The following is a 21,334-nucleotide window of genomic DNA, read 5'->3' as shown; positions in this document are numbered from 1 at the left end:
CTTTCAGGTGTTTGCAGTCCGCTACTCAGTACATAAACTGCTGCAGACGCAACACCGCAACTGGAATCCGTTAACATGGGTGCGTAAAAAAATATGCAACGCATACACACTGCAGATGGAGTATGTGTGAAACAGGCAAAAGGTTGTTTGCACCTTGTGCAATGTGGAATTAGTTTACAGCTTTTTCAATCACTTTGTGATGCATTTTGGAAACAGGAGATGAGCCCCTTTTCTAATGCACCACCTGGCTTGTTAAACCCCTTCTCAAAGACTTACTGTTTGTCAATTTTATTTGGGTAACACACATATTTTGAATGCCTTTGGCAGAATTAGAATGAGCCATTTTAATCTAGATTAATCTAGATTAATTTCAAGATCACAGTGAGATTAATCTAGATTAAATAATATATATATATATATATATATATATATATATATATATATATATATATATATATATATATATATATATATATATATATATATATATATATATATATATATATATATACACACCCATATATATGTGTGTGTGTGTGTAAGAAAACATTCAATAAGTGAGCTCAGTCTCATTGCAAGAATTCACATACTAATTTGCGGATGTACAAAATTTGGCCGGGACTTCACATTTTTGATGCAGGTGTGTGAATGTGTTTAGCACGCAAAGCAGATTCATTCTCACCAAAGTCTCAGTCCTGCCCTAGTAATTGTTTGTTATTAAAATTTGATCAGGTCATTTGCCTCTTCATTAAATCCACTTGTTTCGCTGTTGTGCCCAATTTCGACCCCCTGCCGAATTATTACCCCCCTTTTTTAAATCACTACTTGATTGCCTAATCCTAACCCCACCCCTAATCCTAACCCCTCCCCCACACCTACTTCTAAACCTACCAGTACTAGGGGGGTAATAATTTCGGCAGGGGGTCGAAATTGGGCACAACAACTGACAAGCGGACAAGCGTTAATGTCGAGCCTTGGTTCGGCATTACAGTATTAAAAAGTGCAGCTGCAAACTTGGCTCTCGTATGATGAACTATGCATGACCATAGACATACTTTATTGTCTTTATTTTTATTTATTTATTTTTTAAACAAAATACCCTACTAATTTTGTATTAATATGCACTAACGGGAAAGTTGTGGCCTAATGGTTAGATCTTTTGACTCTTAACCCTAAGGTTGTGGGTTCAAGTCGCAATTCCATGACTGAGGTGCCCTTGAGCAAGGCACTGAACCCCCAACTGCATAAATGGCTGCTCACTGCTCTCTCTCTCTCTCTCTCTCTCTCTCGCTCTCTCTCTCTTTGTGTGTTCACTGCTGTGTGTGTGCACTTTGGATGGGTTAAATGCAGAGCATGAATTCTGAGTACTCTTTGTCACGTCTCTTTCACTGTGAACTTGACAAGTGTTGCTGAAATATATTTCTGAATAAACAAATCTAGTAGCTAAAACAAATCTTTAAAAAAGTAAATTTGATTTTATAACTAAAATTTCTAAACATGAACTCAAAGTTATAAGATTGAACCAATTTGTTATGAGCATTAGTATTTCTATATCTGCAAATGTTGGGCTTTGATGCTGTTAATAAACTGGAATGTTTCCTGTAACTGAAAACAGTTTCCTGTATGTTTCTGTCTCACTCCTCTTGTGTGTTTCTCCCCAGTTAAGTGTCTCTGTCAGATGGAGGAGGAGTCCTGTTCATCAATGCTGACGTACTTTTAATAAATATGGTGCAAATCATAAATACGCCTTCTGATTAGTCAGTGAAGCTTTTTGATGATTTCCTCTCTTGTGTTTAATAAGGTAAAAGTGTTTGTGATTGGCTTGTTGTTTGGTGGTTGTGAAGCCTTCTGTCTCTGTCTCTCTTGAAATTTTTAGTTCAGAGTTGATCAAACAAAGTGCATGATCAGTAAAGATGGAGAACTGTCTAACTTTTATTTTTTTGTCTTCTGTGATCAAACTCTCCACAGCTGGTACGTACACTCAGGATCGTTATGTGTTAGTTATGTTATAGTGATTTGTGTTTGTGATATTAATTGGTCATGATATAATTTATATATAACAACATAATTTATAGTTCCCCTTTTATATGTGTAATATTTGCATTAATATAAAGTTATTTTTTCCCCCTCTCGTGATCATTTTCTCTGTTCCTTTCTCTTTTGATGACTTTTCTCTGTTGTTGTTTGTTCTCTCTCAATCACATTTTATATACATTGTTGTGGCAAAAACAATTACTAACAAATAGCATCTCAGTGTATACAATGATTTTAATTATATTTAAGAAGTTTATTTTCCTTAAAGAGGTGCGTTCACTGATTCAGCAGCTACCCTGAAACACAACAGACCTGAATCACACTGAAAACAGACAGCCTTATTATACTGTTATCAACCCCTCTTCTTACAAGGCTCCTTCTTTGTATATGTCCACTTAAGCCTGTAAACCAAACCTAGCTGTTTTCAGAAAACACAATGGTCCTCCTAACACACTGGGCTTTTATTATCTTCACACCCTTGAGGTCAAAGGTCTTTATTTATGGATAACCCCTCTGTCTTTCCTGAGTAAATTACCTGCACTAAAGACCTCAAAGGCTTTTTGTTTTATTGTGTGATGTCTTCGTTGCATTCCAGGTGACATACATACATATTGAGAGAGAAACACAAGTTAAATCAAAAGGAAAAATAAAAATATACAGTATGTAAAACCCACACAATGTCTAAGAAAGTAAATAAGAAAGATTAAAATATAAATTTTTCTACAACAACAACATTCTGTATCTATTCTGCAGGAAATGTGAGGTTGGTGGATGGTGTTAATTCCTGTGCTGGTAGGGTGGAGGTTTATTATGATGGAGAATGGGGAACCGTGTGTGATGATTACTGGGCTTTGACAAACACTGCAGTGGTGTGTAGAGAGCTGGGCTGTGATGAAACTTCAAACACAATGCGTGCTGCTCATTTTGGACCAGGATCAGGAAAAATCTGGATGGATGATGTGAGATGTAATGGATCTGAGTCATCAATATTTGATTGTTCAAAAAAAGAAAAGGGTGACCATAACTGTGGACATAATGAAGATGTGGGCGTTATCTGCTCAGGTAGGATGATTTTATCACTACCTTTCATTAAGAAATAAATACATTATTGACCTTAATAAAAGCATGCATGTACTAAGTAAATTATCTAAATCAGAATTTAAACCATTAGGAGAGTCAAAGGAGTGATGTAATACAGTGTGAGTTTGACCATTTAGAATACAAATCACTCAATATTATATCAATCATATAGGACCACTAAAAGATTTGAGGTGAAAGCAGAAGTTGTAAGCGTCTGTGTGAAATATAAACAATCTATACTGCATGAAAAAAAGATGGTTTATGATTTGAATTGTGGTCATGTTCATGTTCATGTTTAATGACCTGAAACTCTCTTGTGTAATTTCATATATAATATTTACTCTAAATGTTACACTTTCTCCTACAGTATATGTTAAGAACTTACCTTAACATTTTAATTAACAAAATAAATTAACATACAAAGTTCAAACTGATGTTCTGTTAGTGTTACTTTTAAATAAAATACTAAATTTGGTATTTCATCAGCAATGGATTTGAATGGACTTGGTCTTTCTCCCTCATGCACGGGACTGGTGATTACATCAGAATAGAAATATGAAATTATTCTGCTTAGCTAAAAATACAGAATTATGTTAGACAGAGATTATTATACTCTGTCCCAACTATATTTTATAAAATTATGCATTTTACTTTACATTTATTAATAAATAGTACTAACTAATAATATTAATAAATAAGAAACATGAAAGCTCAAATGTGTGACCTTTTGGGTTTACCATATTGAATGTGCCATTACTTTTTTTGATGCTAAATAAAATATCTAAACTTTTATTTTCATATTGTGACAAAATATATTGTTACAACCCTAGTTAACCCAGTGTACCAAATGTAGCAGGACCCGCACGGACCCCACATGTTAATCTAGGGCTTTAATAGCACTACTCTCTAATTAATTTAAGATAAGTTGTAGATTTCAAAACAACTTTAATTTGTGGCAAAATTGTGGCAAACACTTGTTAAAGCACAACATTACAACATTTCTCTCCTAGTACAGTACAGTATATAAGCTTTTTATTTTTATTAATGTTATTTCATGATTTTTAGCAGTTTGTTATGTCTAACATTTCAGGCATCAGGCTTGTTGGAGGTTCTCGCTGCTCTGGGAGATTAGAGATACTTCATGATCAGACATGGATGTCAGTGTGTGGCTCTGCCTTTGACCAGCAGGATGCAGAGGTTGTGTGTAGAGAGCTGGACTGTGGGGCTCCTGTACAGGTGCTGGGAGCAGCTGCTTTTGACAAAGGAGACCCTCAGATGTGGACACAAGAGATTCAGTGTAGAGGAGATGAGTATCAGTTTGCTCTTTGTCCAGCATCACCTTCACAATTTTGTTCCCATGAGAACAATGTGACTGTTGTATGTGCTGGTAGGTAAATGACATATGAACTATGAGTATTGACAAAGTTCTTGAGTAATATTGTAAAAATCTAAACAACTTATGTTATCATTCTCGTGTCCTTTCACTTTCAGAAACAGTGAGATTAGTGGGTGCTAACAGTGGCTGTGCTGGTAGAGTGGAGGTTCTTCATAATGGTCAGTGGGGAACAGTGGGTGATGCTGGATGGGATTTGCCTGATGCTGCAGTGGTGTGTAAAGAACTTGGCTGTGGAGAGGCTTTAACTGCACCAAAGGGTGCTCACTTTGGTGAAGGATCAGGAAAAGTCTGGATTTCTGATTTACAGTGTACTGGATCAGAGTTTACACTGACAAACTGTAGATTCACTGGATGGGGACAAGGAGATAATCATGCTGAAGATGCTGGAGTCATCTGCTCTGGTAAGATCATCTAGACTTATTTCATATATATATATATATATATATATATATATATATATATATATATATATATATATATATATATATATATATATATATATATATATATATATATATATATATATACACACACACACACCACACACACACACACACACATATATAAATATATATATATATTTTTTTTTTCAATAATATAATTTTTTATACAATCATATTAATGTTTGTTAATGTGTTTGTGTCTGTTTTGTCAGATTTGTCAGTGTCCATTACTCCTGCCTCAACAACATCAGCTTCTCCTCCAGCAGCGTCTCTCTCGGTCCCCCCAGTGCTTGTGATTGTTCTGGGTGTTGTGATCTTACTGCTCTTAGTGCCACTGCTTATACTGATTCAGCAGAACAGAGTGATGAGGAGAGGTAGGAGAGATCCAGAGACTGTCATATTGTGTCTTATTCAGTGTGTGATCAGTCATGTGTTGTGAACTGATGCAGGTTTGTCTGTCTACACTCACAGCTCTCTCTAAGAGGAGACACAGGACGATGTCTGAGGTCGTTTATGAGGAGATTCAGCACAGACACAATCACTTCACTCAGAGGGGTGAGACATGAGCCATCCATCTCATTTAATATCATTAATAAGAGTCTGTCAGGCAGTAGATGTTCATCTATTATTAGTCCTGTTAAACCTCCTGCTTCAAACCACAGAATTCCTGACAGAAAACCACAGACCTGCAGGTGCATGTTTGTGTGTGTGTGAGTGTTTGTCAGTCAGCTTCTGGAAGGCAGTGAGGAATGGGTTCATGTGAGGGTGTGTGTGTGTGTGTTTGCTAATTGGCTCAACAAAAATATTCTGTCTCTAATGGTTTTAAAATGCAAGTAATTTAAATTTTTGTTGTGTTTTCACTAACACCATGATTTACGATCCAGATGAATGAGGGTTTAGTCTATTTGTAATGATGAACATGTTTCTGACTGTTCTGCTCTTCTTTAACAGGGAGTCTCATCTCTGAAGAACTGCATTCTGGGTATGAAGAGGCTGATGAGCTTCTCCAAGGTAAGAGACCTAAAATATATTCAAATTAATAACTAAAAACTCAATGAAAAAATACATGAAATGTGTATCACACTCAAAATCACACAAATATAATTCTATCAGTAAAATAAATATTTCACCAATGACTCAACTGTTCATAATACTAAAACTTTCATCTTTTAGAAATAGTGTTCAACACTGCATATTATGATGTCAACAATAGCAGATCTCAGGACCTGCAAGTGAATATATTACATGTTGTTTCTAAAACATATTTCAATATGGCCAAATATCCCACATGTTTTGATGCAGAAGAGATGAAGCAAATCACACCGGGATACTATGATGATGTCATCACTGATGGACTGAAACCAGATCGTGAGACAGGTATCACTCGGTTATTCTGTAATTAGATTAAATATTTAAATACATAAAGCAGGGATGTCCAGTCCTGCTCCTGGAGGGCCAAGAGTTAGCTTCATCCAGCTCCAACACATTTGTCTGGAATTTTCTAGTGAGTGCCACTCAGGTGCATCCTTTGTGTCTTTCAGTTGCCTACAATCCTTTGCACGGATTCCTATTCACTGAAAATGTATGATCTGAAAATGAAAATTGGCACTAAGCTTGTTCAATTTCATTACGTTATGCAATACAAAAACTGTAATTATTTTAGGTGAAGGCATTATTTTTTTTTATTTGTTTAGTTGTTAAAGAATCACATAATGCTATATTTTGTGTAATGTAAACCAGAGAGAGTCAAACAGACGGTCATTACCTGTACCGCATTAAAAGAAAGTCAGTTAATACATCTTTTTTCAATATAAAGTATTATTCAAATTATAATTCTAGTAGTATTTTCCAGCTACATTTCTGATATAACATATCTCTCTCTCTCTCTCTCTCTCTCTTTCTCTTTATATATATATATATATACATACATATATATATATATATATATTAGGGGTGTAACGATACGCGTATTCGTATTGAACCGTTCGGTACGACGCTTTCGGTTCGGTACGCGGTACGCATTATGTATACCGAACGGTTCGTTGGAGTAATTAATTATATTTGAAAAAAAAAAAAGAGAGAGAAAGAAATATAATGATATGCGTTCAACAAGGTAGCCCAATAACCCAAACAACGTAACAGGCAACGCCCCTGACACTCCCGAAGAAGAAAAAAACACCATCTTATATGTTTATGTTAGGCTACTCAGCAGGCGCTCGCTCACTCAGTACGCGCTGAAGGCTCGTTGCAAAATAGCCAATGCGTTTAACAGACTAGAAATGAGAAGATCCTCCAATAACCAACAGGTCTGGTGTTTGGGTGCACTTTGGATTCCCTTTAAGCTATAATGGTGATGGCAAGAGAGTGGTGGATAAATAAACAACGGTATGTCGCATCTGCAACATGACAGGGTACACCAGCGGGATTACAAAAAAAAAAAAAAAAAAAAACCAGCGGGAATATCTGGGATATATGCGTCAGTACTATCTGGGAAAAGACGAAAAAAAAGAGAAACATGCACGCAGCAAACTATCCCTGCAGCATTTAGACACTATAGCTTACAGGGAATCCAACCCAAACACCAGACCTGTTGGTTATTTTAGGATCTTATATTTCTGGTCTGTTAAATGCATTAGACATTTTGCAACGAGCCTTCAGCGCGTGCTGAGTGAGCGAGCGCCTTAGGGGCCGTTCACATATCGTGCCTAAAAACGCATGGAAAACGCTAAGCGCGTCTTTCTCCTGAGGCGTCTGTCTTTGCTAAGCAACAATGACGTGCTCTCTCCATGAGACGCGGAAATTTCAGCGAAGGATAAATGGATTTGCAGCTCTAAAAATCGCTTGCAGTAGCTCTGCTACTGAATTTATTTCAAAATTGCAATCCATATACAACTATGATCAGCTGTTCCTTCATCTTGGCTGAGCTCTCAACGTTGTTACGGGAAAGGATGAAGCTGATTGGTTGGTTCTTGTCACATGACCCGCGGTGCGCTTGCGGCATTCTGAAAAGTTGAGATGTTTTTACATTTTGCTGTATCTAAAACGTATCGAACCGAACCGAACCGAACCGTGACATCAGTGTATCGTATCGAACCGAACCGTGAATTTTGTGAACCGTTACACCCCTAATATATATATATATATATATATATATAAATATATGGGTGTAATGTTTCATGTTTAATTTGTAAAAGACAGACACGAGAGTTATGATGATGTCACGACGAGGGAACAACTTTTTTTTTTACCCGTTTAGGATAATACCTTTAAAATTATGCTCAGTACTGATACTAAGATAAAAAAATATTCACCGACAGTGAATAAATGAATAAACCTTTTTGGGCTGGAAAACGCAACTTTGCTACCTCTATATTGCTTCCTCAGAATTGATGGTGAGCTTTTGAAGCCAGACATTTACCTGATGAAAGTCACAACTGAAGTAGAAATGTGTGTGTTTGGTGCATGAAAACAATGATCATTATTTCTCACATCAGGCACACACATTTGAGCTTTTTTTTTTTTTTTTTTTTACTGTATTTAAGCTGTATAAGATAAAATAAAAAATATTATGTACTTTTCAAGATGAAATAAAATTGTAAGGAGTTAAAAAGTAATATTTTTTCGTCAGAAATGTAATCAAGTACAAATCAAGTACAAGTAGTCAGTTTAAATTGTAGTTGAGTAAAGTACAAATCCCCAAAAATAATACTTAAGTACAGTAATCAAGTAAAATTACTCAAGTATTTTACACCTCTGGTTTTTATGTTATTTTAAATATTTTGTATGAAAAGTTACGTTTTGCAAAATTCAGTATCAACAAATTTGAATATTTGTATTTTAGCATTTGGTCTTTTATTACTACTTTGATATCAATGCTTTGTCAGACAGTTGATGTTCATCTATTATTAGTCCTGTTAAACCTCCTGCTTCAAACCAAATAATTCCTTACAGAAAACCACAGGGCTGCAGGTGCATGTTCGTTTGTGTGTTGTTCTTCCTGAGTGTATTTCTGGAAGGCAGTTATAAATGGGTTCATGTGAGGATATGTGTGTGTGCGTGTGAAAAATGGCCCAAAAAACATTTGGTCTCTAACGTTTTTGTAATTGACATTTTTGTTGTGCTGTCACTAACATAATGCTTTTATGATCCAGAGAAAATGAGGGTTAAGTCTCTTTGTAATGATGAACATGTTCCTGACTGTTCTGCTCTCGTTTAACAGGAAGTCTCATCTCTGAAGCACTGCATTCTGGGTATGAAGATGCTGATGAGCTTATCTCAGGTCAGAGAGCTGAAATACACTTAACAAATTTATAAACACAAATCTGTCTAAATCTGTGTTAGTGAGCACTTCTCCTTTGCCGAGATAATCCATCCACCTCTCATGTGTGGCATATCAAGATGCCACACCTGTGAGGTGGATTGATTATGTTCAGTGTATATTCAAATAATACCTACAAATAAATAATTTCATGTTCAAACTCAATGACAAAATATAAAGTAATTCACACTTAAAATCACACAAATATAATTCTACCAGTAAATGAAATGTCACCAATGACTCAACTGTTCATAATACTAAAATGTTTCAACTTATCAACATTGCATATTATGATGATGTCAACAATGGCAGGTCCTGCAGGAGAATATGTAACATTTTGTTTTTAAAACATATTCCAATATGGCCAAATATCCCACATGTTTTGATGCAGAAGAGATGAAGCAAATCACACCGGGATACTATGATGATGTCATCACTGATGGACTGAAACCAGATCGTGAGACAGGTATCACTCGGTTATTCTGTAATTAGATTAAATATTTAAATACATAAAGCAGGGATGTCCAGTCCTGCTCCTGGAGGGCCAAGAGTTAGCTTCATCCAGCTCCAACACATTTGTCTGGAATTTTCTAGTGAGTGCCACTCAGGTGCATCCTTTGCGTTCTTCAGTTGCACGGATTCCAATTCACTGAAAATGTATGATCTGAAAATGAAAATTGGCACTAAGCTTGTTCAATTTCATTACGTTATGCAATACAAAAACTGTAATTTTTTTTAGGTGAAGTCATAATTTTTTTTATTTGTTTAGTTGTTAAAGAATCACATAATGCTATATTTTGTGTAATGTAAACCAGAGAGAGTCAAACAGACGGTCATTACCTGTACCGCATTAAAAGAAAGTCAGTTAATACATCTTTTTTCAATATAAAGTATTATTATATTATAATATATTTATATATTTATAAATATAAATATATGGGTGTAATGTTTCATGCTTAATTTGTAAAAGACAGATACAAGATTTATGATGATGTCACGACGAGGGAACAACTTTTTTTTTTACCCGTTTAGGATAATAACTTTAAAATTATGCTCAGTGCTGATATAATGATGTAACATTTATTCTGTTTATATCTTCATTTATGTGTAGTGGGCACACTAGATCATTATGATGATGTCATCATTATTGGACAAAACTTTCAAGGTGTAACGAGTGAGTCACACAGAACTAATTTAATATTTAATATCACTCGTATGTATTTTTTTATCATATACTGAACATGCATTTCTACCATTAATGAATCAACATGGCTCATGATGAGAAAGGGATCAATGACACAAGCTGTGTTACACATTTGAGGTTTTATTTCACATGTGTATCAGAGGGATATCAGGAGGAGTATGATGATGTGAAGAACAGCAATGAAGATGGGAGAAACCGGTTAGGTATGTTTTTGTCATCTTTTTACATAATGTTCTTTTAATCATCAGATCATTTAAACCCTATTTAAACTAATAACGTATATGAGTGCACAGACTTTTGCATTGCTTATAAAAATATCTGCCTTGTATGGTGATTATAATCCACATCAGATCAAGTTATTGCAAACACTCGCTGCTGACTGAAAGTGAGTTTTGAGCTCAACTTATTTTTAAAAAAGTGTTTAGTGCTGGTGTTATAGCTGTTATCTTTCTGAAATGATCTGCAGCGTTGAGCTCTCCAGACATGGAGAAACTCCGCCTTTGTTCATAACCATTCCTTTAGCCCCAGCTGGCCTGCTTTGGCCCAAGGTTTTCGTTGGGCCAAAAACATAGACAGTAAAAGAAATGGACACAGCGACCCTATTGGATTCAACAGAGACAAATGAAGTCAATTAGAAGCATGGCACTTCCTGGGGGTCGAGCGTACTGCGCAGACTCAAACTGAGCTTGATGACATAGATGTCACGTGAGCAACCTGTCTGACAATTGTAAGTCTTCTAATCGCTGTGCCAAGAGAAATCTGAATCACCAGCCGAATCTTGCAGACGTTGTTGAATAATTTTGTCCCGTTGCTTTTATGGACTCTCTATGGGCTTTTCCCTTGAGTTTATGCCTCCACGTCCCCCTGATTGCCTCATAGACAGTAAAAGATTGCCTGCGAGCTTCTCCTCCTGTCCATACGGTAATTTCTCTACTGTGCGACAGAGAGTCGCAGGTTATGACGCAATCGTTAGCCTATGTTTACAAAAACTGCTTCTATGGAGCCACAATGTAAGATACAAGGTAATGGAGCCTTTTATACATTTTTGTGTTTCTTTAGAAATATTTAATGGACAAATGGGTTCTTTAAACGCCTCAGATGTAAAGTTATTCACTGTCAAAGTGACGCCAAAATGAATGGGAGACAATGGAATGCTAACAGCAGGTCCGTTTGGAGTGGGCCCTCACCCCCAGGGGGCACGGCTCGCCTTGGGAATGGTAAGCCAAGGCGATGGCGTCCACTATCCAGTGGGCCAACCTCTGCTTAGAGACAGCCTTTCCCTTCTGCTGACCTCCAAAGCAGACCAGGAGCTGCTCAGAGCTTCTAAGCTCTGGGTGTAGTCCACGTATATTCGAAGCGCTCTTACGGGACACTGCAACGACAAGGCTGGATCTGCCTTCTCCAGGGGCAGCGCTTGCAGGTTCACCACCTGGTCTCGGAAGGGAGTGGTGGGAACCTTGGGCACGTATCCAGGCCGGGGTCTCAGGACAACGTGAGAGTAGGCCGGCCCGAACACAAGGCACTCTTCACTTACCAAAAATGCTTGGAGGTCCCTGACCCTCTTGATGGAAGTGAGCGCGATCAGGAGCGCTGTCTTGAGAGACAGGAACTTCAGCTCGACCGAATCCAGCGGCTCAAAGGGACCCCTCTGAAGTCCCGCCAGGACAATAGAGAGGTCCCAGGAGGGAGATAGGGGTGTCCTAGGAGGATGTAACCTTCCGGCACCCCTCAGGAACCTAAGGATCAGGTCATGCCTCCCCAGGGACTGGCCGTCCACTGCATCGTGATGGGCTGCAATGGCAGCCACATACACCTTCAGGGTGGAGGGTGACAGCCCACGCTCCAGCCTTTCTTGCAGGAAAGAAAGCACGACACTGACTGAGCATCTCCGGGGGTCTTCTTGGTGAGAAGAACACCAATTCGTGAACAGACTCCACTTCAGAGCATAGGCCTGCCTCGTAGAAGGGGCTCTAGCCTGAGTGATAGTGTCTACCACCGCTGGGGGCAGATCATTTAGGTCTGCCACGTCCCATCTAGAAGCCACACGTGGAGGTTCCAGAGATCTGGACGCGGGTGCCAAATGGTGCCAAGCCCCTGAGAGAGAAGGTCTCTCCTCAGGGGGATGCGCCAGGAAGGGGCTGTCACGAGGAGCATGTCGCAACCAACAGGACCTGTTCCTCGTCCTCCCTGACCTTGCACAGTGTCTCTGCGAGCAGGCTCACTGGGAGAAACGCATACTTGCGTAAGCCCGAGGCCAGATGTGTGCCAGTGCATCTGTGTCCAGGGGGGCCTGGGACAGGGAATAGTACAGCTGGCAGTGGGAGGACTCGTGGGAAGCAAACAGGTCTACCTGGGCTTCCCCGAATCGACTTCAGATTAGCTGGACCGTCTGGGGATGGAGTCGCCATTCCGCAGGGAAAGTGAGCTGTCGTGAGAGCGCGTCGGCTGCACGATCGAGCTCCCCTGGGATGTGGACAGCGCAGCGACTTGAGCCACGTCTGACTCCAGACGAGGAGATGGCGGGCGAGTTGAGACATGCGACGTGATCGTAGACCGCCCTGTCGGTTGATGTACGAAACAGCCGCAGTGTTGTCCGTGCACACCAACACGTGCTTGTCCAGCACTAGCGGATGAAACCGTCGCAAAGCTAGATGCACTGCCAGCTACTCCAGGCAGTTGATGTGCCAAAGCAGTCGAGGTCCTGTCCAGGACCCTGAAGCTGCCTGCCCGTTGCATGTCGCGCCCCAGCCCGAGTTGGAGGCATCTGTTGTGACAACAACGTGCCGGGACACTTGTTCTAAGGGCACGCCGGCCCATAGAAAAGCAAGGTCCGACCAGGGGCTGAATAGGCGGCGACACATCAGTGTGACGGTGACACGATGTGTACCGCGGCGCCATGCCCATCTCGGGACTCGGGAGTGTAACCAGTGCTGAAGTGATCTCATATGAAGCAACCCGAGCGGCGTGACTGCGGCTGCGGATGCCATATGCCCCAGGAGCCTCTGAAAGTGTTTCAGTGGTACCACTGTCCTGCCTCTGAAGGAACTCAGGCAGTTCAGCACTGACTGGGCACGCTCGCTGGTGAGACGTGGCGTCATACTCACCGAGTCTAACTCCATACCGAGATAAGAGATTCTCTGCACAGGGGAGAGCTTGCTCTTCTCCCGGTTGACCCGAAGCCCCAACTGACTGAGGTGCCGGAGCACAAAGTCCCTGTAATCGCACAACTCTTCTCGGGACCGGGCCATAATGAGCCAGTCGTCGAGATAGTTGAGGATCCTGATGCCCACTTCCCAGAGTGGGGCAAGGGCGCCCTCCGCGACCTTCGTGAAGACACGGGGGGACAGGGAGAGCCCGAAGGGGAGGACCTTGTGCTGCCATGCCTGACCCTCGAAAGCAAAGCGCAGAAACGGTCTGTGACGAGGGAGGATAGAGACATGAAAGTATGCGTCTTTCAGGTCGATCGCTGCAAACCAGTCCTGGGACTGGACGCATTTGATAATTCGTTTCTGCATCAACATCCTGAACGGGAGCTTGTGTAGGGCCCGATTCAAGACTCGCAGATCCAGGATAGGTCGAAGGCCACCGCTTTTCTTGGGCACAATGAAGTAAGGGCTGTAAAACCCCGTCCTCATCTCGGCTGGAGGGACTGGCTCGATTGCATCCTTCGCCAGCAGGACAGCAATCTCCTCGCGCAAGACAGGGGTGTCCCGGACTGCCCCCGAAGTCTCGAGCACGCCATTGAACTTGGGGGGTCGCCGGGCGAACTGAATCGCATAGCCGAGTCGGACCGTCCGGATGAGCCAGCGTGACGGGTTGGGCAGCGCAAGCCACGCTCCCAGACTCTGTACAAGTGGCACCAAAGGGACAGTCGACATACCCGCAGTGGTGCAGCGATGGGGAGTCGTGCCGGAAGGCCCAGAAGGCTCTGCGAAAATGAGAAAATGAGGGTTAAGTCTCTTTGTAATGATGAACATGTTCCTGACTGTTCTGCTCTCGTTTAACAGGAAGTCTCATCTCTGAAGCACTGCATTCTGGGTATGAAGATGCTGATGAGCTTATCTCAGGTTAGAGAGCTGAAATACACTTAACAAATTTATAAACAACACTTTTGTTTTTGTCCTCATTTTTCATGAGCTGAACTAAAAGATCTAAGACTTTTTCTATGTACACATAAGGCCTATTTCTCTCAAATATTGTTCACAAATCTGTCTAAATCTGTGTTAGTGAGCACTTCTCCTTTGCCGAGATAATCCATCCACCTCTCATGTGTGGCATATCAAGATGCTGATTAGACAGCATGATTATTGCACAGGTGTGCTTTAGGCTGATCACAATAAAAGGCCACTCTAAAACGTGCAGTTTTACTGTATTGGGGGGCCCGAGGGGTGTCCCAAAACCAGACAGTATCTTTTTGTGACCACCACTTGTCTCATGCAGTGCAACACATCTCCTTTGCATAGAGTTGATTAGGTTGTTTATTGTGGCCAGTGGATTGTGCTTCCCTGAGATGGTTTCTGACAGGTGCAGAAATTATTTGGTTATACAAACCGATTGTTGCTGTCTGGGTGGCTGGTCTCAGATGATCTTGGAGGTGAAGAAGTTGGATCTGGAGGTCCTGGGCTGGTGTGGTTACACTTGGTCTGCCGATGTGAGGCTGGTTGGATGTGCTGCCAAATTATCTGAAATGCCTTTGGAAATGGCTTATGGTAGAGAAATGAACACTCAATTCACATGCAACGGCTCGGGTGGATATTCCTGCTGTCAGCATGCCAATTGCACTTTCCCTCAAAACTTGCGACCTCTGTGGCATTGTGCTGTGTGATAAAACTGCACATTTTAGAGTGGCCTTTTATTGTGGCCAGCTTAATGTACACCCTGTGCAATAATCATGCTGTCTAATCAGCATCTTGATATGCCACACCTGTGAGGTGGATTGATTATCTCTGCAAAGGAGAAGTGCTCACTAACACAGATTTAGACAGATTTGTGAACAATATTTGAGAGAAATAGGCCTTTTGTATACATAGAAAAAGTCTTATATCTTTGAGTTCAGCTCATGAAAAATGGGTGCAAAAAACTAAAGTGTTGCGTTTATAATTTTGTTCAGTGTATATTCAAATTAATAACTACAAATAAATAATTTCATGTTCAAAATCAATGACAAAATATAAAGTAATTCACACTTAAAATCACACAAATATAATTCTACCAGTAAATGAAATGTCACCAATGACTCAACTGTTCATAATACTAAAATGTTTCAACTTATCAACATTGCATATTATGATGATGTCAACAATGGCAGGTCCTGCAGGAGAATATGTTGCATTTTGTTTTTAAAACATATTCCAATATGGCCAAATATCCCACATGTTTTGATGCAGAAGAGATGAAGCAAATCACACCGGGATACTATGATGATGTCATCACTGATGGACTGAAACCAGATCGTGAGACAGGTATCACTCGGTTATTCTGTAATTAGATTAAATATTTAAATACATAAAGTAGGGATGTCCAGTCCTGCTCCTGGAGGGCCAAGAGTTTAGCTTCATCCAGCTCCAACACATTTGTCTGGAAATTTCTAGCGAGTGATTACTTTGGTTCAGGACAGGTTCGAGCAAACAGTGGGATAGTGGCCCATAAGGGACCGTTTTGGACATCTCTGATATAACATCTTGGTAACGCTTTATAAAAACTTTCATTACTAGATCATTAACAAACATTATGTAATGTTTAACAGATCATTCATTAATATGTATTCACATATCTAGAAACATGAAATAATGCGCTTGTTAATGTTGACTAATAAATGTATTAAACATTACCTAAAAATTAACATTTCATATAAATGAAAATTCTTACAAATGTTATTAAACTTCTAATTCATATGATCCATACACATCTTGAAAACCTACAAATGATGTTAACAGATGTTGAAGGGGTCATATGATGCGATTAAAAATTTTCCTTTATCTTTGGGGTGTTACAAGCTCTTGGTGCATAAAGATCTGTAAAGTTGCAAAGACTAAAATCTCAAATCCAAAGAGATATTTTTTATAAAAGTTGAGACTCGTCCACGCCCCCCTTAAAACGGATAGTTCTAACACGCCCCGACATGTCTATATCATGATGGGAAGATTTGCATAATACCGCCCAAATGTTCATGCAAAGAAAGGAGGAGTAACTTTTATTCTCCCTGTAGTGTTGTTGTTGTGGCCGCAACCATGTGGTGGAGATGATGTGTGTTTCATTGTGAAAGCAAAACTTCTTTGTTTGGCCTTCCAAAAGAGGACGATATCCACTTCATCATGTCTAGAGCTGATCCATGCTATTCGCTGAGGAAATGCTTTAACTTTGGGCTGTGGATTGCATGATCGGCGCTCTGAGTACTTGGCATCTCAGTATGGTGAGGGGCTTAACATTTCCGTCACACACTTGAGGCATTAGGCCAATCACAAAGCAGTGGATAGCTGGCCAATCAGAGCACACCTCGATTTTCAGAACAATGAGCTTTGTAAAAATCGACGCGTTTCAGAAAGGTACAATAATGTACATTATGTTGAAAATAATGTGTTTTTTTTTTTTTTTACCTTAAACCGCATTAGCACGTTACACCAAATACACAACATAATGTTCTTTTTATCAATGTCATATGACCCATTTTATGATTAAAAGCATTTATTAATGCACAACACTTGCTGCTATTGAGGTGTGATACAGGTAAGGTTAGGCTCAAGTGTGTGGGTTGAGTAAGTGGTCAACAGTGTACAAGGGTCAATTTGATTACCATAAGGGAAAAGGATTCAATCTGTTTATATTGCATTGTTTTGATAAATAATAAATAATTTTCTTGAAAATTAGTTTTTTACCCCTCCTATTAATGTATGATTCAAGAAATATTCTGTTTAATGATTCACAATAGTATAGTAATATCATTGTTAAGACAATAAAACCATGTGTTGCACCGAAATTACAATTTGTGTAATGTCTCTACCAAGCATTTAACTAAACTTATCTAACCACCCTTTACACAAACGTTGTTACAGTAGCTAAAATCTAGTGCCAAAATAATAATAATCAATTAAATGTTTGATGAATAGTCTCAACTTTACATTGATACTGCAAAAACATGAACAAATGATTAATAAATGCTTTGTAAAGATGCAAAAGCATCTCTGACGTTCACTGCTTCCATAACTACTTCCCTGACATTGACCGCTTCCATAACTACTTCCCTGACATTGACCGCTTCCATAACTACTTCCCTAACATTGACCGCTTCCATAACTACTTTGCTGACGTTGCTGACTTCCATGACCACGTCCCTGATCGCTTCAATTTCCATAACTACTTCCCTGAGCCTGACCACTTCCATAACTAGTTCCACTTCCAGAACCAGTTCCAGAACTTCTTCCACTTCCAGAACCAAATCCAGAATTTTCTGGGCACCTGATGGATGGGAACAGGATTACATTTCATCCCAATACCACATATGAGGATGTCAGAAACAGTATCCGAATTCTGCAAAAGTGGAAGTAACTCTTTCAATATTAAGTACTGCTTCGAACCAGTATCCCGTACAATAAGGACAGGTTGAGGTTCAGTACGCAACAACTAAACATGAAAAAAGGATCCTCCACTTAATTCCGGGCATTTGGGACAATTTTTGCAATCAAAATGACTGCTCACTAAGGTACAAATGATTAGTAAATGTTTAGAATAATTTACAATTGATGGTGATTGAATGATTTATTAATGAAAGTTATTATAAAGTGTTACCAAAATCTTTTTCTCTCTCTCTTGATATATTTTGTATGGGTGTAATGTTTCATGTATAATTTGTAGAGGACAGACATGAAAGCTATGATGACGTCATGACGAGTGAACAGAACTCTGATATTAAAAAAGGTGGTTTACCTTTTTTTTTTGTATGTTTAACATAATACCTTTAAAATGATGCTCAGAACTGATAAGATGGTGTGACATTTATTCCGTTTATGTCTTCATGTATCTGTAGTGGATACACTTGATCAGTGGTAAGCAACGTCGGTCCTGGAGTGCCGCTGTCCTGTAGAGTTTAGGAGCTAAACTCTGAAGGGCATCGGCACTCCAGGACCGAAGTTGCCTACCCCTGCACTAGATCATTATGATGATTTCATTATTATTGGACAGAACTTTCAAGGTGTAACAAGCGAGTCACACAGAACTGCAATTTAATATCACTCTTATATATATGTTTATATGATATATTGAACATGCATTTATACTATTAATGAATCAACATGGCTTTATCAGGTTTAATCTAATAATCTCAGACAGTCGTGAGGAGAATAAGATGAATGACACAAGCTGTATTACACATTACAATGTGAGGTTTTTTTTCACATGTGTATCAGAGGGTGATCCGGAGTATGATGATGTGAAGAACAGCAATGAAGATGAGAGAAACCGGTTAGGTATGATTTTGTCATCTTTTTACATAATCTACTTTTAATCATGTCTCTCATTTAAACCCTAATTAAACTAAATTGTGATGCCTTTATAAAAAATTTACATGAATTTGCTTGTTTTTAAAAACAGACTATGATGATGTGGGGGAGGAGTCACACAAAGGAGGAGGGGCTATATGACTCAATGGCTGCGCCCTCTCCCATTGTCATTAAATCATGTTACAGTTACTGTAGCTGCTTGGGGTTTCTCATATTGCTACTAATGCATCAATGCCTTATGTGTTTATGTCATTTTAAATATTTTAGTATGAAAAGTTAAATATTTGTATTTTAGCATTTGGTCTATTATTACTATTTTGGTATCAATGCTTTTCACCCTAATAAACAAATTATATCATTCAAACATCATGTCACAAAAATACTTTTAAAAGAGTGGTTAAAGAATAGAAGAAATTTATGCTATGAATGTTTAAGAAAGTATTTTTATACACTACTGTACTTCTAGGATTCTGACAGCATTATTTACATAAATATAATGATAAAAATAGATTTACAACCTAATAGATATTATAAAACTTCATGTTTTTCCATAAGCTTACTGTAATAGCATTAGTCCTGTACGGTCATCTTGAATTAACTTAAGAGTATAATTTTATATTTTATTTACAATAAATATTACTGGGAAAGAAAAAGATAATATGCAAATGCACGCACATCCTTGAGGTCAAAAAAAGAAAAGAAAAACTCAACCAAACTGCACAGTTTATTGTGTGATTACAGTCTGATTTTGTGGATGATATGGAATTATTTGCGCTGAGCTTGAATATTTTGCAGCAACAGCTCCATATGCAGGTTAAGGTGGGTCTAACCCTTTTTGTTTTTTTCTTTTCAACAACTGATATGTTGCCATTTTCTTCTCCTTGTATTTCTTCAGAGCCTCTTCTCGCTGAGCTTTGTCTTTCAGAAATTCCTACACAGACACGCATAATAAAACATGCATCAATCATTTACTCAACAATGTAAAGGATGAATAAACTGTATGTTTACATGACATAATGGGTCCTTAATGACAGGAGATTTATAGAGAATAGAAAACTGTACAACAATTCCATCATACTGATAAATTTGCTAGGTTTGATTTCCTCACCTCTCTTTTTCATGCATGTTTCTCCTTTATCCTTTCATATTCTTGCTTTGTCTTCTGATACGATGACATTTCTACTTTTGCTTTGGATGAATGGAATCTTGAGGGAGCTGATGACACAAAACAGAAATCAGGAACGTGGCTTTGGATATTTCTGTATGTGTGTGTGTGTGTGTGTGTGTGTGTGTATGTATGTATGTATGTATGTATGTATGTATATATATATATATATATATATATATATATATATATATATATATATATATATATTAGGGGTGTAACGATACGCGTATTCGTATTGAACCGTTCGGTACGACGCTTTCGGTTCGGTACGCGGTACGCATTATGTATACCGAACGGTTCGTTGGAGTAATTAATTATATTTGAAAAAAAAAAAAAGAGAGAGAAAGAAATATAATGATATGCGTTCAACAAGGTAGCCCAATAACCCAAACAACGTAACAGGCAACGCCCCTGACACTCCCGAAGAAGAAAAAAACACCATCTTATATGTTTATGTTAGGCTACTCAGCAGGCGCTCGCTCACTCAGTACGCGCTGAAGGCTCGTTGCAAAATAGCCAATGCGTTTAACAGACTAGAAATGAGAAGATCCTCCAATAACCAACAGGTCTGGTGTTTGGGTGCACTTTGGATTCCCTTTAAGCTATAATGGTGATGGCAAGAGAGTGGTGGATAAATAAACAACGGTATGTCGCATCTGCAACATGACAGGGTACACCAGCGGGATTACAAAAAAAAAAAAAAAAAAAACCAGCGGGAATATCTGGGATATATGCGTCAGTACTATCTGGGAAAAGACGAAAAAAAAGAGAAACATGCACGCAGCAAACTATCCCTGCAGCATTTAGACACTATAGCTTACAGGGAATCCAACCCAAACACCAGACCTGTTGGTTATTTTAGGATCTTATATTTCTGGTCTGTTAAATGCATTAGACATTTTGCAACGAGCCTTCAGCGCGTGCTGAGTGAGCGAGCGCCTTAGGGGCCGTTCACATATCGTGCCTAAAAACGCATGGAAAACGCTAAGCGCGTCTTTCTCCTGAGGCGTCTGTCTTTGCTAAGCAACAATGACGTGCTCTCTCCATGAGACGCGGAAATTTCAGCGAAGGATAAATGGATTTGCAGCTCTAAAAATCGCTTGCAGTAGCTCTGCTACTGAATTTATTTCAAAATTGCAATCCATATACAACTATGATCAGCTGTTCCTTCATCTTGGCTGAGCTCTCAACGTTGT

At 39.1% G+C, this 21,334-nt stretch overlaps 1 protein-coding gene across 1 annotated transcript in view; it reads left to right on the top strand.

The window, feature by feature from the left end:
• LOC113073031 (antigen WC1.1-like) overlaps positions 1-19,418 on the top strand; it is a 66,115-nt gene extending 46,697 nt beyond the window's left edge. The window contains exons 10-18 of the mRNA XM_026245903.1: positions 6,270-6,330; positions 9,173-9,232; positions 9,663-9,737; positions 10,616-10,678; positions 14,483-14,542; positions 15,863-15,937; positions 18,327-18,389; positions 18,878-18,937; positions 19,062-19,418. Of these exons, the coding sequence (XP_026101688.1) occupies positions 6,270-6,330; positions 9,173-9,232; positions 9,663-9,737; positions 10,616-10,678; positions 14,483-14,542; positions 15,863-15,937; positions 18,327-18,389; positions 18,878-18,937; positions 19,062-19,111 (567 nt within the window). The 3' untranslated portion in view covers positions 19,112-19,418. The remainder of the gene's footprint in view (positions 1-6,269; positions 6,331-9,172; positions 9,233-9,662; positions 9,738-10,615; positions 10,679-14,482; positions 14,543-15,862; positions 15,938-18,326; positions 18,390-18,877; positions 18,938-19,061) is intronic.
• The last annotated feature ends 1,916 nt before the right edge of the window (positions 19,419-21,334 follow it).

This window comes from Carassius auratus, unplaced genomic scaffold (assembly GCF_003368295.1).
Source record: "Carassius auratus strain Wakin unplaced genomic scaffold, ASM336829v1 scaf_tig00011242, whole genome shotgun sequence".
Lineage (NCBI taxonomy): Eukaryota > Metazoa > Chordata > Actinopteri > Cypriniformes > Cyprinidae > Carassius > Carassius auratus.
The sequence above is the reverse complement of the archived record's forward strand: the minus strand, read 5'-3'. Positions and strand labels throughout refer to the sequence as shown.